This window comes from Loxodonta africana, chromosome 4 (assembly GCF_030014295.1).
Source record: "Loxodonta africana isolate mLoxAfr1 chromosome 4, mLoxAfr1.hap2, whole genome shotgun sequence".
In the NCBI taxonomy this organism is placed as follows: domain Eukaryota; kingdom Metazoa; phylum Chordata; class Mammalia; order Proboscidea; family Elephantidae; genus Loxodonta; species Loxodonta africana.
In genome coordinates, this window is record NC_087345.1 from 10,347,303 (window position 1) to 10,365,679 (window position 18,377).

Sequence of the window (18,377 nt, forward strand, 5' to 3'; positions counted from 1 at the left end):
TGATCAGGTAGATGGGAGAGGCTGTGGGGCATAGGGCTTTCAATTCAGAAATGTTTCTTCATCTGGGTCATTACATTTTCAGAACTGGAACTGGTCCCAGCCCTTGGTTTTGTAAATGCTGAGACTGGGGTGTCCGGTGAGTTGCTCAGGGCACCACAGCTAGTAAAGTACAGAGCTGTAGCTCCTAGCTGCTGTTTGTGAGACACTTTAGGGAAAATACAAGTACTCCCACACGAGAGAATCCTGCTTCCCTTCCTTTGTGGCCGGAGAGACTGCATGCTCCCCGTCCTCATGGTCAGCAGCTGCGCCCGATTCCTTGATCCCGGATCCCATTGGTTGTTGGATTAGCATAAATAGACCACACCTCCCTGTGGCCTCTTCCAGGCATAGCCTGTGTGGGGAAAGCTTGTCAGGCCAGGGTGCTAGTCCGACATAGTGGAAAGAAATCTACCTCTGGGAGCATCTGGGAGGGCTGCTCAGTGGATGTTGCCAGCTAGAGATGGGGGCTGCCAGATTTTGCCTTCAGAGGCCCAAAGACTTCATTCTGGTCGTTGTTCTGAGTGTGTGGACCAATCTTCCAGTTACTAATAAAGCTCTTAAAGTCATGTGTGAAGCTGGATGGTGCCAGTTGTTTCTTTACAAAAGACCAGGCCTTTCTGCTCATTAGGCTGCTCAGGTTGGCTGCCGAGAGGTCCATCAGCCTGGCTCAGTTGGTGGCTAATGCTAATTGAGAATTTAAAGTTCTGAACACTTTATTTATATTAATTCATATAAGACATCCCCCTCACTCCGCCACTCTGTGAGATGGGTACTATTATTATTCCCATTTTACAGATAAGGGGTCAGGCACAGAGAGGTTAAATAATCCTGCCCCTGTCACCTAGATTGTAAGTCATGGATCCAGGATCTGAACCTAAGCTATCTGGCCCCTGGGCCCACGTGTTTAAGCACTACACCATACTGGCTTCCAAAACTCAGAGGCCTGGGAATGGTGAATCCAGCATAGGGAGGCTGTTTCATCCAGACTTGGAGAAGCCTGACAGATGGACCCTGCCCCATACTCCGCTCTGTCGCTCTGGCTGCTGTATTCCTTCCTGGGTCATCGCTTGGTAAACACTGCCCTAAACTGGCACGACCAGCTGCCACTTCTGCTTCATTCATCTTTTTCCACAGACACTAATGCAAAGGCGTTTACTGGTTGATCTCCCCAAGGGACCTCATCCCAAGTTGGGAAGGGGACTATTTCTGATGGTCTACAAGTGCTGGCTGTGCTGGCACATCTCCAGCAGTCTGGGAGCTAATGAGGCAGGCAATCTCTAAACCGTGCACCCAGGCAGGCCTATGAATGATGCCTCCGTTTGTCTGGGCGTCCTGGGCCCTCTCAAGAGTGGGTTCCTATGCCCAGCCAGCCTGGAGTTGGTGGTCCACCCATTGTGGAAAGAAGCTTATCTGGGAATAAACTTGACTCCAAGCCTTTGGCCTTCTGACGAGCCCTAAATTGTAGGGTTTTCGTAAAGTCTAAATGGTACAGGTGAGCCTGTGGTTTCCAGGTGAGTTTCTAGGTCAGGGCTTCATGGAAACTTCTTGCCAAGAGCATTAAACACTGTGGAAAGCTGCTTCCATGAGCATGTGTGCAGGCTCTGTTTTCTTCCCCTCACCCCCCCTTCTCATCCTCACGGGACGTCACTGGCAACCGGCAGGCCTTTTGTCTCTGGGCCTCTGCTGTAATTGAGGTATTGAAGGTGGGTCGTCAGCCATGCACTCAGCTGGTTGTCAGCCCCTCAGGGCTTCTTCGGAAGACTCCAAGTCTCTGGCTTCTCAGATTCCTTTGTGCCTCTTTGTGTAGGCTGGGCTGAGCAGTTCCAAGCTGTCCATGTCCAAGGCCCTCCCCCTCACCAAAGTGGTTCAGAATGATGCCTACACAGCTCCTGCTCTCCCCTCCTCCATTCGAACAAAAGCCTTGACCAACATGTCCCGGACACTGGTGAACAAGGAGGAATCTCCCAAAGAGCTGCCACCTGCTGAGGTGAGTTAAAAGCGAGGGAGAGGAAGTGACCACACTAGATGAGAGTCAACCTGTGCTGGGTGGGCAGTGTGCTGGGCCCTAAGTGTATACCCCATTTGGTCCTCCCAGTGCTTCTGTTAGGTAGATGTTGCCACCTTCTTTTTACAGTGAGTAAGCCAAGGCCTGGCCTTAAAGACGCCTGCCCTCAAAGAGCTTGTAGGCTAGTGGGGAAGACAGAGGTGCAGATGGATCACTGTATCTAGTGATAGAACAGAGGTCTCCCCAGAAGAGAGCTCCCGGGAGCACTGAGGAAAGAGCATCTAATTCTACTAGGGAAATGGGGAGGCTTCAAGGAGAGAGTGCCGTTTGAGCTGGGTGGGTCCTGAAACATGAGTAGCATTCCACGCAGAAGCTCAGAGGCCTGAAAGGACCCAGAATATTTGAGAAATGAGGAGTTCATTGTCTCAGTGTAGGATTGTGGAGGTGTGATGTAATTGAGGTCAGAAGGGCCTGGTTGTGGTGGACCCTCCATGATTCTTTCCCCTGGTCCTCTGTGGTCACTTACTAGGAATGAGTTTTGTTTGTATGAGCACACACCTGTTCTCTGACCCCTGGTAACACTCTTGTTTATGTGACAGCCTGTCCTCAGCCCCCTGGAAGGCACCAAGATGACTGTGAATAATCTGCACCCTCGAGTCACTGAAGAGGACATCGTTGTGAGTACTGTGGCATGCCAGAGTTTTAAATCTCAAACTGCTTCTCTGTCGGGTTTCCAGCACTGCCTCCAGGTTCGATGATCTGCTGGGGGACTCACAGGACTCGACGTATAGTTGTACTCATGGCTAAGGTTTATTACAGCAATAGGAAACAAAACAAAATCAGGAGAGGAAAAAGGCACATGGGCAAAGTCCAGGGGACGCTAGACGCAAGCTTCTGATTCCTTTCCCTCAGTGGAGGCACACTTAATTCCCTTAGCAGTGAGTTGTGAACCCCTAGCAACACATGTGAGATATTGTCTATCAGGGAAGCTTATGGAAGACTCAGTGCCCAGGGTTTTTTTTTGAGGGCTAGTTATGTAGGCACCTTCCACCTAGCGCTTACAAAATTCCAGACTCCCATAAGGGAAATGGGTGTTAGCGTAAACCACGTTGTTTGCACAAACAGCTTAAGCACAGTGAGCCACTTTTACAAAGTCTGCGAATGGTGCGAACCTTCCTGAAACCTAAGTTCCCAGATTCCAGCCAAGGGCCAACCTTATAAGCAGGCTTTTCAAAGGATAGCAGTCAAGCCTGCTGTGTCAGCACTTCGCTACATAGTTTCTTAACCAGTGCCAGGCTTAACCTGACTTGAATCTCAGGATCAGGGCATGTCTGTGCTCAGGTGAGTCCAAAATGGGATCCTTTATTCTCATTGTGCAGCACCCAGTGGCTGAGATTTTCCTGTGAGACTTCAGAATTTGCAGCCTCCTTTGGAGGTTTACATGATGATGCCAAAGTAAAAGGAAGAAGATCAACTGGTGTTATCTGGTGGTTGACTGGACCGCCCTCCTAGTCTGTCCTGTCTCACCCATGCCACTTACGGGTGAAAGCTAATTCAGGTGCCTGTTGAAGGGGCCAGAAGCAGCCAAGACTTCCTTTTCAACCTCATTTTCACTCAGCCACTAAAAAGCCGTGAGTTTAGAAATCCGGGCAACATTTTAACTCTGAACCATCAGATCACAAAACAAATGCAACTGGAGACTCCTCTCCCTCAGCCAAGTCCCAGGTTTTATAAGAGCCCACTGGTCACCATGTTTGTTGAAGGTTTTAATTGTGAAACTCAAAGCTGCTCTGAAGTAAGCAGGCTCAGCAGCGGGTCTGTTCTTTCTTAGCAGGTGTGCCATTGAACAGTGCACGTGAGAATGGAAATTGTAGCCTACTTTGTGTAATACTTGACAACTTGTAAAGAACTAAAATTTTCCCTGGTCGTAGAAGTAATAATAGCTACCACTCATTGAGCATGTACTATGTGCTAGGTACTTTGTATGTAGACTTGTTAAAAATATAGTGAAAACTAATCTGTAATGATCACCACTCAGAAAATGCCAGTGATAATCAGTCTGGCTTCTTTACTATACAGATATATAATATTTAAACAACAGTAATACAATCAGGATCTCACCTAGTATTCAGTTCCATATCTTGGTTTTGATGTTTTAACATTTTCCCCTTTTATCATTAAAAGCAAATCCTTTCAAAGGCCTTTTCACGAGCCTTCCCTTTGGACCTCACCACAACCTCGTTATGGGTAAAATGCAGAAGAAGAAATTCTTGGGTGCTAGTCAGCCTCTGTCCTGACCAGACTGTGTTCCCTCTCTGGCTTCAGTCTCTGTGTGTGTAAAATGAGGAGGGGATTGGAGTAAATGATAAGATGATGACACCTGTGTACAAAGCACTGCCTTATAAATCATCTCAGTTGAGCTTTTTAAGAACTCTGGGAGGTAGCCTAGGCCAGCCCTTTTCTTCCTGTTTTCACAAGACAAAACGGCTCAGAAAACATTCTGCATCCCACTTCAGAGAGAGGTGTCTGGGGTCTTAAACACTAGCAAGTGGCCATCTAAGATGCATCAGTTGGTCTCAACCCACCTGGAGCAAAGGAGAATGAAGAACACCAAAGACACAAGGTAATTACGAGCCCAAGAGACAGAAAGGGCCACATAAACCAGAGGCTACATCAGCCTGAGACCAGAAGAGCTAGATGGTACCTGGCTACAACCGATGACTCCCCTGACAGGGAACACAACAGAGAACCCCTGAGGGAGCAGGAGAGCAGTGGGATGAGGACCCCAAATTCTCATTAAAAAGACCAGACTTAATGGTGTGACTGAGACTGGAGGGACCCTGGAGGTCAGGGTTCCCAGACCTTCTGTTGGTCCAAGACAGGAACCATTCCCAAAGCCAACCCTTCAGACGGGGATTGGACTGGACTATGGGATAGAAAATGATATGGTGAAGAGTGGGCTTCTTGGGTCAAGCAGACACATGAGACTATGTGGGTAGCTCTTGTCTGGAGAGGAGATGAGAGGGCAGAGGGGGTCAGAAGCTGGCCGAATGGACATGAACATGGCGCGGGGGAGGGGGGAGGCGTGTGCTGTCTCATTAGAGGGAGAGCGACTAGGAGTATATAGCAAGGTGACTATAAGTTTTTGTATGAGAGACTGACTTCATTTGTAAACTTTCACTTAAAGCACAATAAAAAAAAAAAAAAAAACTTGGTTCAGAGAACTTAGGTTTCTGGAGGTCACACAGCTGATAGGAGGCAGAGTCCCAGGGATTAAACCCAGGTCTTTCTGACTTGGGTAATCAGCTATTCTGGTTTGCCAGGGACTGTCCCGGTTTTAGCACTGAAAGCCCCATGTCCTGGGAAACCCCTCAATTCGTGCAAACTAGGATAATTGGTCACCCTGGGTAGAGCTCCAGAATTTGTATTTCTAATAAATTCCCATGTGATGTATTAGTCACTGTCTTTCTTTGATGAGCCTACATTTTTGTTCTTACGGTAGAGCGCTCTGAGAAAAACTCCGTAACAATTATCCTTATTGAGGGAGTGGGCACTGAGGCAGGAGGATTTTGGTGGTGACTTGCTGAAAGTCACAGGTACTCCAAGGCTTATAAGCCCAGGCATATTTCTCACTGCCAGCGCAGCTTGTTCCCTTATCTGATCCTGTGCTGCGGCCTGTGAGTGTCCCAAGAATACTACTTAAAATGGAACCTGCTCAAAATCATTGGTGCTGGGCACATTCAACTGGGGTGCACTCACCAGCCAACCCAGAGCCCCCGGAGTATGTGGATGGCAGGCTGTCAGGACAGCTGCCCGAAATTCTCTCCAACCCAACACCTCTTGTTCTTTGCAGGAGCTTTTCTGTGTGTGTGGAGCGCTCAAGCGGGCTCGGCTGGTCCATCCTGGGGTAGCAGAGGTGGTCTTTGTGAAGAAAGATGATGCCATCACTGCATATAAGAAGTACAACAACCGGTGTCTGGATGGTAAGTCTGGGAAAAGGCAGCCACCTCATCCTTCTCACTCTGCCCACTGGCAAGCAGCAGGCCTTCAGGAGCAAGCTCTCCTCTGAGATGGGTGGGAGTTCCCATTGCACCAAGAGCAGGCAGGTTTGCTCAGTCTCTGGGTAGTGCTGAACTGTAAGTTCCACAGGGCTTTTAATTTTCACCCAGCTCCAGCTAGAAGGAAAACGCCGTTTTTCCATGAATGGCTCTCTTAAAGGGTCTTGTCTGGGAAGCGTAGGAGCCACAGCCTTCCCCTTCCAGATGTTGGTCTACTTACTGCCAAATTACGGGTTCCTCAGAGGCCAAGGGCTTGATCTAAATGTTGGTAGCTTTGTGATGTATCTTTTTCTGTTCTTTTTACTTTCAGCCTTCTTGTATCTTTGAATCTAAAGTATATCATCTATAGACAGCATGTAGTTGGATCTGTTCTTTTTTAAATCCATTCTGACAATCTTTTAATAAAAACCCCACTGCTGTCGAGTCGATTCCGACTCATAGCGACCCTATAGGACAGAGTAGAACTGCCCCATAGAGTTTCCAGGGGGCGCCTGGAGGATTTGAACTACCAACCTCTTGGTTAACAGCTGTAGCACTTAACCACTGTGCCACCAGGGTTTCCAGTCTTTTAATAGGTTTATTTAATTCATTCACATTTGATGTTATTGTCGATACTGTTGTTGTCGTTAGGTGCTGTCGAGTCAGCTCTGACTCTTAACCACCAAAAAACCCAACCCATTGCCATCGAGTCAGGTCCAACTCATAGCAACCTTATAGTGACTCTGTGTACAACAGGACGTAACACTGCCTGGTCCTACACCGTCTTTACAATTGTTGTCATGCTTTTTTTATTATTGATAATAGTTGAATTTATGTCTGCCAATTTTTGTTTTCTATGTCTTGGTGTCTCTTTATTCCTCTATTTCTCTTTTATGGCTTTCTTTTGCATTATGTGAATATTTTCTGGTATAACATTTTGATTCTGTAAAATGGTGTGGCAGCAGTGTCTGGCCTCCTCTAACTTCACAAGGAGGAAGGAGGCTCAAAATCAACAGCCCAAGGCTGATTACTGTGAGGTGGAGGTCAGACATACCTCCTCTCTCCACCATCTTTACCAATTCTGACACCAGCTGTCCCTCCTATGGCATTCTTTACTTCTCTACTGAGTGCAACAGTTCATTGCAGTGGCCACACAGAACTCACAGACAATACTCATGATTCTGGGATTTATTGGGGAAGTAACCGGTCACAGTTCAGGTTCAGGAACACTCAGGATACAGTTGTTCCATCGGGATAGCCCTTTCTCAGCCATGCCCGCAGGCATGCCTCTCTCTGGCCCATCAGCCTCTGCCCTGCCCCGGCAAGTGTTCCAAAGCTCTTCTAGCTCTGCTCATAGATGCCAAGGCACCCCTCTCCACCAGTAGGCTCAGCCTGGAGGTGCTTACCTCTGGCTCCGTGAAACTTAGCTCCACCAAGTGCCTGGAGGCGCCCTGCTCCACCAGCAAGCCTCCTGCCCGAAGGTGCTCAGCTCCTACCGATCTCCCGCCTCCGCTGGTGCCGTTTCTCCCCCACCACTTCTTGGTTTTTTCAGTGTTCCAGCTCTCTCTCTCAGCCTCCTGGTTCCAGGAGCTTCTCAGCAAAGGGATCCCAAGTCCAAAGGACAAGCTCTGGTCCTGGCTCTTCTTGGTGGCAGTGAGGCCTCTCCTCTTGTCTCTGGGATGGCTCGTTTTAATCCTAGTGCCACAGCAGAAGCGACCAGTCTCTTCATCAGGGTTCCATATGCCTCACTGGCATAGTTCCACCCAGTCACCGGAGTTACAAGGCCATGGTGGGAAAGGCCATACAAGAGTGGACCCATCACACTGCACGTTCGTTTGGTTTTTTTTTTCACTGTATCTGTTGCGTCTTTTCTTTTAAGCAATTGCTTAAGGGTTTAAACAGCGTACGTCTTAGTTTATCAGGATCTACTTCAGATTTACAGCAGTTTATTTTCAGTGATACATAGAAACATGACCTCTATATAGAGCTCGGTTCTAATCTCTTTTTTCTTTTAATACTTTATCTAATCGTAAGTCCTTTAAAGAAGCTGAGAGAATAAAGGGGAGCAAATATGTATCTGTAGAGTTTTTTATATTAAGCGTCTGATTTGCAGTTTGTTGTTTCTGTGGATTCAGGTTACTATCTGGTGTCATTTCCTTACTCCAGTGCAGCTTTGCTCCCACCCACCTTCTTTGTGCTGTTATTGTCAAAAATGTTACATTTCTGTATGTTATGGCCCAACAATACTATTATATGTGTGTTGTTTTATAGAATTGGTTTTTTAAATCCAAGAGACGGAAACAGAAGAAATACGCCTTTATAATGTCTTTTACAAATGCGTGGTTACCTTCATTTGTGCTCTGATTATTGTCCGAGTCACTGGCTTACAGCCTGAAGAACTTTCTCTGGTATTTTTTGTAAGGCAGGTCTGCTAGCTATACATTCTCTTGGCTTTTGTTATCTGGGAATGTTTATTTCGCTTTCCTTTTTGAAAGATTGTTTTGTTGTATATAAAATTCTTGGTTGATGGTTTGTTTCTCCCAGAGCTTTGAATATGTCATACAGTGCCTTAAATCATTTTTCTCTTGCTACTTTCAAGATTTTTTCTTTGCCTTTCACCGTTTTTACTATGTTGTGCCTGTGTGTGATTCTCCTGATGTTTATCGTACTTGAAATTCATTGAGCTCCTTAGATGTGTAATTTTTCATCACGTTTGGTAAGTTTTTACCCATTATTTCTTCCAATTTTTTTATGTTCCTTTCTCCCTCCTCTCCCGCTTTTATTCCAAGTATGCATATGTTGGTGTGCTTAATGGTATCCCATTTCTCTGAGGCTCTATTCATTTTCTTCATTCTTTTTCTCTTTGTTCTTTGGACTGGATAATCTCTATCAATTTGTCTCCAAGTTACTTGTTATTTTTAACGGTTCAGAGCTACTGTTGAGCCCCTCTAGTGAATTTTTCGTTTTAGTTACTGTAATTTTCAACTCTAGGGTTTACATGTGGTTCTTTCTTATTCATATCTTTAGAGTTCTTTGAGCATATATTTAATGGCTGCTTTGAAGTCTTTGTTAATTCCTACATCTGGGCCCTCCCACAGGCAGTTCTGTTGCTGCTCTTTTTCCACTGTATGGCTCAGTTTTCGGTTTCTTTGCATGTTTTGTAATTTTTTTTTTTTGTCGGAAACTGGATGTTTTACACGCTATATTATAGCAACTCTGGATGCTAACTCCCAAACGCTTCCTGGGACTGTGTGTTGTTTTCATTTGTCAGTGACATGGCTGGACTATTTCAGTGAAATGTTTCCCTCACAGATTGCAGCCTCTGATATCCTTCTTCAGAAGATTCGACTTTGGACGTGTGCATAGTCATCCTGGGATGACAGTGGCTTTAACAGGGCTCGCTTTGTCTCTTTTCCCTTTTCTTTCTGTTAAGCTGTTAAACCATATTGATGTCACATGTAGGTGTAGTTATGACAGAGTAGAACTGCCCCATGGGGTTTCCCAGGCTCTAACCTTTGCTTGCTGAAAGTGAAGAAGACTTGAAGCACTTAGTGATGAAGATCAAAGACTACAGCCTGCAGTATGGATTACACCTCAACATAAAATAAAAATTCTCACAACTGGACCAATAAGCAACATCATGATAAGCAGAGAAAATATTGAAGTGGTCAAGGATTTCATTTTAATTGGATCCACAGTTAACACCTGTGGAAGCAACAGTCAAGAAATCAAACGATGTATTGGGCAAGTTTTCTGCAAAAGACCTCTTTAAAGTGTTTAGAAAATGTTCGCTTTTTAAAGCAAAGATGTCACTTTGAGGACTAGGGTACACCTAACCCAAGCCATGGTCTTTTCAGTCACCTCATATACGTACAAAACCTGGACAATGAATAAGGAAGACCAAAGAAGAATTGATGCCTTTGAATTGTGGTGTTGGCGAAGAATATTGAATATACCGTGAACTACCAGAAGAATGAACTAATCTGTCTTGGAAGAAGTACTGCCAGAATGCTCCTTAGAAGCAAGGATGGTGAGACTGCGTCTTATGTACTCTGGACATGTTATGAGGAGGGATCGGTCTCTAGAGAAGGACATCATGCTTGGTAAAGTAGAGCATCAGTGAAAGAGAGGAAGACCCTCAACCAGAAGAGCAAGCTGGGGTGATGGCAGTTGGAGCCCTAGTATTCTTGGTTTGCCACTCTGTGGTAAAGTTTTCACCCTAATGCGTCAGAGCTGGATGTAGGAAGGGAGCGCTAGAGCGCTCAGCCTCCATGCCTAGAGTAGAGCTTTGGCAATACAGAGCCACGACGGGTGAGAAGTGCTGGCTGCCTGTCCCTGTTGGGGAGATACCATAGCCCTAGGTTGGGAGCTGGATGGAGAGGAAGCCCTGTGGTTTTGGTTCACCTGGCCAGGGTAGAATGTCATCACACTCGCCTGGAGGGCAGGGAAGGGCAGTTCATGGCTCAAATGCCACAGCTTGCTGTTCTTACTGGAATATAGCAGGTTTTCTTGAACCAGTGTTTCTTCGTTTGCTGTATGCCCTTAGGACAATTTCCAGAGACTTTAATTCTTTTAAAGTAATTTTCAACACAGATGGTTGTTTCACTAGAGAGAGTGTGGAATCCCTCAGTCTGCCATTCTGGAAATCGTTTTTATATACCATTTTTTTTTTTTTTTTAATTTGTTGTTGTTGTCAAGAATATACACAGCAAAGCGTGCACCAATTCAGCAGTTTCTACATGTACAATTCAGTGACGTTGATCACATTCTTCAAGTTGGGCCACCATTCTCACCCTCCTTTTCTGAGTTGTTCCTCCCCTGTCAACATAAACTCACTGCCCCCTGAGTTTCCTACCTAATCTTTCGAGTTGCTGTTGTCACTTTGACCCCATACAGATGTTAAAAGAGCACAATGCTCGAGGCAAATATTTTTTACTAGTTTAGTTAAGCTGATGTTTGGTTTTAAGAAGATTTTAGGGGATATTTTTGGTTCAAGTTTTAAAGATTATCTCAGGGCTGTGGTTTCAGCGGTTCATCCAGCTCTCATGACAACCAGAAAGCCTGGAGTCTATGAGAATTTGAAATTCTGTTTTGCGTTTTCCCCTTTTTGATCAGGACTCACCTGTGGGATCTTTGATCAAAATGTTCAGTAATGGTAGCTGGGTACCATCCAGTTCATGGCAAAGGAGGCAGAAGTTCATGGAGGCAATTAGCCACACATTCCATTTCCCCCTCCTATTCCTGACTCTCTTCCTTCCTCTGTTGCTGAAATGAATTCTTTCAGGTTTATTTGAAGAAAGCCTTTATTTCGCTTTTGAGTTTCACTTTATTTCACTGAGTTGGCAGTTTTTTTCTTTAAGCACTTGAAATGTTTCATTGCCTTCTGGCTGTATAGTTTCTATGTTGATATTTTCATCTTGTTTCTCTGTAGATAATGTCTTTTTTGTCTGGCTGCTTTAAAGTTTTTTCTCTGTATTCTTGGTTTTTAGCAATGTGATTATGATGTGCTTCAGTGTGGTTTTATTTAAGATTATTCTGCTTGGGTTTCATTGAGCTTCTTGGATCTATGGGTTTATAGTTTTCAGCAAATTTAGAAAAATTTAAGCCATTATTTCTTCAAGTATTTCTCGCTTTTTTCTTTATTAAACTCCGATAACATGTATTTTAGACCACTTAATTTTATCCCATAGATTAATGTCTGTACTTTGTTTCATTTTACATAGTTCCTACTGTGTGTCTTCATGTTCACTGATTGTTTTCTTCTGCATTGTCTAATCTTCTATTAATTTTATTCAATGAGTTTTTCATTTTAAAAACTGTATTTTTCATCTTTAGAAATTCAATTTGGATTTTCCATTTCTTTCCTCATTATGTTCATGCTTTCCTTTACCTTCTTAAGTACATCCTGTGTATTTATAATAGGTGTTTTTTGGTTATTGTAAAAATATGTATGGATCACATATTTGCCAATTCAGCATTTGTCGTTTCTACAATTCAGTGAAGCCAGTTATATCAGTCATGTTGTGCAACTGTCACAGTACCCATTGCCATATTTTCCAATCCCAGGAACAACTCAGTGCTAGCTAGGTAAAAGTTTTCCTCTTTCCCCTTCCCTCCTACCCTTGGTAACCATTGTTAAACTCTGATCTCTATACATTTGCCTATTTTAAGTGTTTCATATTAGTGAAATCATACAATATTTGTCCTTTTGAGAATGATTTGTTTCACTCAGCATGATGTGTTCAGGGTTCACCTGTGTCGCTGCACACGTCACAACTTAATCTCCCTCCGTGGCTGAGCAGCACTCCATCATGTGTGTATGCGTGTTTGAACCACATTTGAGCTGTTCCCCCTTTTGCCTGCTGTGAGTAGTGCTACAGTGAACGTTGGTGTGCGTGTGTCTGTCTGTGTCACTGCATTCAGATCTCATGGGTGTATGCCTGAGAGTGGGATTGCTGCGTCACATGGTGGCTCTGTTTTTAACTTTTTGAGGAATTGCCGAACTGTTTTCGACAGCGGCTGTATCATTTTGTGTTCCCTCCAGCAATGGATGAGGGCTCTGATTTCTCTGCATCCTCACTGACCCGTGTTATTTTCCCTTTTTTTAAGCTGCCCTAATAGGAGTGAAATGATGATGTCTCATTGTAGTTTTGATTTGCATCTCCCTAAAATAGGGAACCCTGGTGGCGTAGTGGTTAAATGCTATGGCTGCTAACCAAAGGGTTCGCAGTTTGAATCCGCCAGGTGCTCCTTGGAAACTCTATGGGGCAGTTCTCCTCTGTCCTATAGGGTCGGTATGAGTCGGAATCGACTCGATGGCATTGGGGGTTTTTAATGGTAAAATAAGGAGCCCTGGTGGGGCAGTGGTTAAGTGCTTGGCTGCTAACTGAAAGTCACCAGCGGCTCCACAGGAGGCAAGATGTAGCAGTCTGCTTCCACAAAAATTTGTAGCTTTAGAAACCCTATAGGGTAGCTCTGCTCTGTCTGTAGGGTTGCTATGAGTCAGAATCAACTCGACTGCAGTGGGTTGGTTTGGTTAATGGTATGATAGCTGTTTTAATGTCATTGTCTGCTAATTCCGTCATATCTATCATTTCTAGATCTGACTTTTTTTAAAATGATTTTCCTTCTGGTTATGGAGCACCTTTTCCTCCTCCTTTATATGTCTAGTAATTATTGACTGGATATGGGCATTGATTTTTAAGTTGTTGAGTGCTGTATTTTTGTTGTATCCCTTTAAAGTGTGTATTTCTTGCAGGTAGTTATTTGCAGGTTAGCATGATCTTTCTGAGGCTTGGGAAGCCCTCAGGATGGGTCCGGAGTAGCCTTTAATCGTAAGCTAATTTAGCTGCACTTCTAAAGCATGATCCTGCTGGTCTGTCTGATTGCCTTGTGTGTTCACCGAGCTCTCTCCAGTCTGGCTATAGAGAACTTGAACAGTTGCTGGCCCTGTGTGCCTTATGTGCATTCTTCCTATAGTTGCCCAGTAGGTACTCTATGTTGGGAAGTTCTACTTTCCCAGCCTCAGGAGGTTTGACCCTGTGCATGAGTAGATTAATATTTAGCCACTGCTCCAAGGGGACCTCTATGCAGATTGCGGAATTCTTTCCTCTTTAGAACCTGGCCCCACAAACTCTAGCTGCCTTGGCTTCCCTGAATCCAGTCCTCCTCTCTTCTCTTCATCAAGGCCACTAGCCTCTGTCTGGGTTCCCCTGCTGTGCTGTGGCCTGGAACTGCCTCAGGTGGTAAGCTGGGCCAGTAGTAGGGCTCCTCTCACGATTTCCTTCTCCCAGAGATTGCATTCCTGAACTGCCTGTTGTCTGGTATCTGAAAGCCATATTACTTACTTTGTTTGGTGTTCTAGTTGTTTATAGTAGGAGTGCGGTCCTTGTGGCAGTTAAGCCTTCAGGGGTGAAGTGGAAGTCTGTGCACAGGCGTTTGAATCCTCTTCTCACTGTCCCAGCATCAGCGTCTCCCTCCCTAATAGCTTTACAGCTTTGAATGGCTCTATACTGAGCACCATTTCCCCTCCCCCCTTCTCATCGCTCCTCCCATATGAAGCAAGGTGTGTTGCTCCTTTGCTTCTTGGTGCTATCACCCCGAGGTTTCCCAGATCTCATACCCTGGGGTTTTCTCAGTCTCTGGACTTGGCTGAAAGCAGCCTCCTCCCTGGCTGTGGAGCCAGAATTGCCAGTGGTGGGTGTTCCAGCCCTTAATGGTGGAGCTACCAGCTCCTGTTCTTCTGTGTGAGGAGCTAAGGACTCACAGCAGAGCCTTCTCTTTCTGGTTTTTCAGGGCAACCGATGAAGTGCAACCTTCACATGAATGGGAATGTCATCACCTCAGACCAGCCCATCCTGCTGTAAGTTCCAAAGGCAGGGGGCTGGGGATGGGGCGGAGCTTCTCTGCTGACTTACTTGGCGCGATCATCTCTTTTTATTCTTCGTCACAGCTCCCCTGCCCACCATCCTCCATTCCACCTCCTCTGCTCTGATGGCAAATGGTCCTTCATGGGGCTCATATTTAAATAAAGTGGTTTGTCTTGTCGTTGCCTAAGGGATTGTTCCCACAGGGCCTGTCATTAAGACCTTGTTCTCTACCTTATATATAAGTTTAGAAACACCTGAGAGGAAAGTGGAGTGCAGGCTGGTCCTGTCCTCTTTTACACAATTGGAGGCATCGACCAAGTGAACAGAAACCTCCACTTGTTGTTATGACTGATTGGATGGGGACGAGTGCCAGGTACTGCCCCTCATTTTGTTACACACACCTGGGCATATGTGCCTCGCCTGGGACTGAGGACGTCTTTGGAGCCCAAGATGCATAAACTGTTCGTGGCAGGACATAATGCATAAATGGCAGGACGTCGTTTTATAGATGAGGAGACAGAGGCCCAGGGAGGACACTGGATCTGCCACGGTCACTTGGCCAGTGCCTGGCAGAACCTGGAGCGTCACCTGGTGTCCTGACTCCCAGTCGGTGTGCCTTCTCCTTCATGACCCTGGCTTTGAGGTTATGGGGAGTTGTTGGCAGCACATCTTATTTATTGGGAAATTGAAACGCGTTCTCAGAAAGAGTATTAAACTTATTAAGTTTTAAATGGTTGAGTTTACCACTGGAAGTTAGTAGTGCCTTGAACACAAATAGAAATCGTTTCTTAAAATACAAAGGCAATCTTTGGGATTACATGCGTTTGTTCACTAATGTTCATTGTGAGCCACTTGTGCTCAGCCACACGTTAGGTGTGGGGTGTATCAGGGGAGCAAAACACGGCCCCTGCCCTTACTGAGTCCTGACACTGGTCAGCTAGTGTGTATGGCTACAGATTGTGATGAGCCTAGAAAGAAATTAACAGGCAGCCATGCTGGAGAGTAAAGGGGATTAGCTACTTTGACTGAGGGAGGGCATGGGCGGGGGTGGGGGGTGGGGGGCTACAGAGCAGGCCTGAAATAGGCTTTGAAATTTAGAAAGACCAAGAATTGAAACCCGAGAAATAAACTGTGTGATTTGGACAAGTTTCTCAAGCTTTGTTCCAGGAATAAGTTGTATTCTGAAGAATGGTTTTATGACCTAATAAGTTTGGCAAACAGTGGGCACAAAAGAGTTAAATCACTTTCTTTCCTTCAGGCCATCTCAGACTGTGCTGTATGGTAATGTATTATAGTACTACCTGGAGGAGAGGGACTCGCAGCTTTTCCTAAACTTGGCACCCAGAACAAGCAGGGCAGCATCTCAGCTTTCTCATCAGTAAATAAGAAAAATGGTGGATTTGCTACAGGATGAAATGAGATGAAGGGGCGTGGAAAGCATAACGCCCAGTGCCGAGATCAGGACAGATGCTCAGTAAATGATGGGTCCCGTCCACATCTTAGGGAAAACTGTCAAGGATTTTGATTCTTCTCTGCTTTCCACAGGCGGCTGAGTGACAGCCCCTCAGTGAAAAAGGAGAGCGAGCTGCCTCGCAGGGTGAATTCCATCTCCTCATCCAACCCTCCTGCTGAAGTGGACCCCGACACCATCCTGAAGGCACTCTTCAAGTCCTCAGGGGCCTCTGTGACCACACAGCCCACAGAATTCAAAATTAAACTTTGAGTGGGGAAGCAAGGCAGCCAGAGCCTTCTGGGGACAGAGGAGGGTGGCTCTGTTTCCCAAAGCCAAGCTTGTGACCAATGGGCCATCGGACTGGAGGCCCCGAGAGTGGGAAGGGTCGCCGGGGTAGAGATCTTCCTCACTGGACGGGACCCATCTTTCTGTGTTGTGTTCTACCCTGTGCTCTTCTGTTTGTTAACATTTCCTGTAGTGTGTTTTTTTTACTCTCCACCTCATCATCAAGATAGGCTTGTGTTTCTCAGAGTGTCCTTCCTCCCCCTAATCTCAGCCCCAGACGGAATTCTTATTGGGAAATGTAGCACTCAATTCTCTGCGTTATCCTCTTGTGGCCCTATGGGATGCAGGGCTGGGGCTGTTTGAAGGAGACTGCTTTTTCCAGGAGGTGAGGGGGGTGCCAACCCCTGCTATCTTAATGGGAGCCAGATCATCTTGAAAGTGAGCCTGGGTGGGGATGGGGTCACAGGCCCCAGTGCTCTCACTGCAATTGGCCCTAGACTTAGTTGGTGTCCTGGAGAGGGCCATGTGGCAAGGGCAGGTAGGTTGCTGCTCTGCTACGAAGGTGCACCCCAGCTCTTGGCTTGGAGGACTGTTGCTATTTCTGACAACCCAAAGTAAATTTTCAAAGTTCACGTTTCCCTTTTTCCTTGAGTTTTAGCGAATGCCCTGCCCTGGCTCTCTTAGGCTGGGTGTCACTGCTGGGGGGATGGGGCTTGTGTTGGCTGTCCCAGTTTGCCATGGCATTCATCATACCCTGGGTTTGGTTCAAATGCCATCTGGGTCAACTCCCCACTTGTTGGACTTTTCAAATGCTTCCCGTTCTATGGCATTGTGGGTCTGCGGGATTATTTGAATGGGAAATGTTGGGAGCAGCTTGACCCTGTCTCTTGCTTTCTGGCTTCAGATGGCTTTAGGACACTAGGAATGCTGAGAGGGACATATCCAGCTGCCACCAAGGGATACTGTCCCGACCGCTGTGAGTGGCCCATCCATCAGTGACCACAGGGATATTTTCCTCTGGTGATTAAGGGAGCAGAGCAGCTGTTCCAGGCAAGCCAGTGGGTAGTTTTCCATCATGGTCCCCAGCAGCTGGGGCTCCCCTGAATACCAGTCTCCTGTTGATTTGTTGGGACTGAAGCAAGCCCAGGCTGTCAGCCAGAGTGAGCTGGGGAGCAGGCTCCTGGGAGCTCTCCAAAAGCAGTAGCAAGTGATATGAGATAGGGCTAGAGCTCCAGGACCTAGAACACTGAGAGCCTCTCAGCACCTGCAGGGGGATAGCCCGGTGAAAAACACCTAGAAATTCTTGTTACACAGCTGAATCTGTCAAGCAGGAGGAACTCAGGGTTTGAACACACCTTCAGGCCTCCAACTCTGAGGCTGGCTAGGCCTAGGATATCCAGGGAAGGTGCCCACTTGCAGGCTCTTTCAAGGCTTCTGCTTTTCTTTCTTTTTTCCACTTTGGGTACCAACTTAGTTCTCTTCAGCATCTGGAAGACATTCCTCCCACACTGTACCAAGAGAGCACCCAGGAGGCAGTAGGATTTGGTTTCTCAGGTGCTAGAAACTGATCTTGGTTCGGACTCTGCCTAGAGTAGGGATGGTGAACACACTGCCTGCATGGCTCTACCTTCCCCTCCTGTTCCCATGCCAGATGTGCTTTGTTTACCGAAGCTCCACTGAGCCCAGCTACAGCATCCTGGCCATCTGGACCCCATGCTCTGCACAGCCATATGGGAGGTTGGGGAGTGGCAACTGTTTGCTTCCCCTGCTCTACAGGATGTCATTTTGGGAAAAGGGAAGGGAAGGTGGTGGGATCTATCCTTGTCTCCCTCTCCACCTCCCACTCCTATTATATTACCCATCTCTGTTTTTGTTCAAAAGGAGAGGAAGAGGCATCAAGTAACGGAGAAGACTGTATTACTTAACCATTTCTGAATAAACGTTTGTTATTCCTACCTTTGAGCTGTCATTTCTTAAAAAATTCTAAGTGGCCTAGTGGGACTTGGCACCACAAGACGGGAATTTGCCTCTTTGCTTGACTACTCACCAGCTGTGACCTTGGGCCAGTTACTCACCAGGCTTGCTGAAACAGTCTCTGCACCTGAGAGAATGTGAACATTAATGTCTGTGGAAGCACCTGGCACAGCAACTTTGGGGCCTGAAGTCCCTCCTGGGTGTTAAATGTGGTC

At 46.2% G+C, this 18,377-nt stretch overlaps 1 protein-coding gene across 2 annotated transcripts in view; it reads left to right on the top strand.

The window, feature by feature from the left end:
• Positions 1-18,143, top strand: part of POLDIP3 (DNA polymerase delta interacting protein 3) — a 34,793-nt gene extending 16,650 nt beyond the window's left edge. For both annotated transcript variants that reach the window (XM_010599292.3, XM_010599291.3), the window contains 5 exons: positions 1,847-2,026; positions 2,644-2,721; positions 5,898-6,027; positions 14,377-14,443; positions 15,996-18,143. In XM_010599292.3, the coding sequence (XP_010597594.1) occupies positions 1,847-2,026; positions 2,644-2,721; positions 5,898-6,027; positions 14,377-14,443; positions 15,996-16,173 (633 nt within the window). In that variant the 3' untranslated portion in view covers positions 16,174-18,143. The remainder of the gene's footprint in view (positions 1-1,846; positions 2,027-2,643; positions 2,722-5,897; positions 6,028-14,376; positions 14,444-15,995) is intronic.
• The last annotated feature ends 234 nt before the right edge of the window (positions 18,144-18,377 follow it).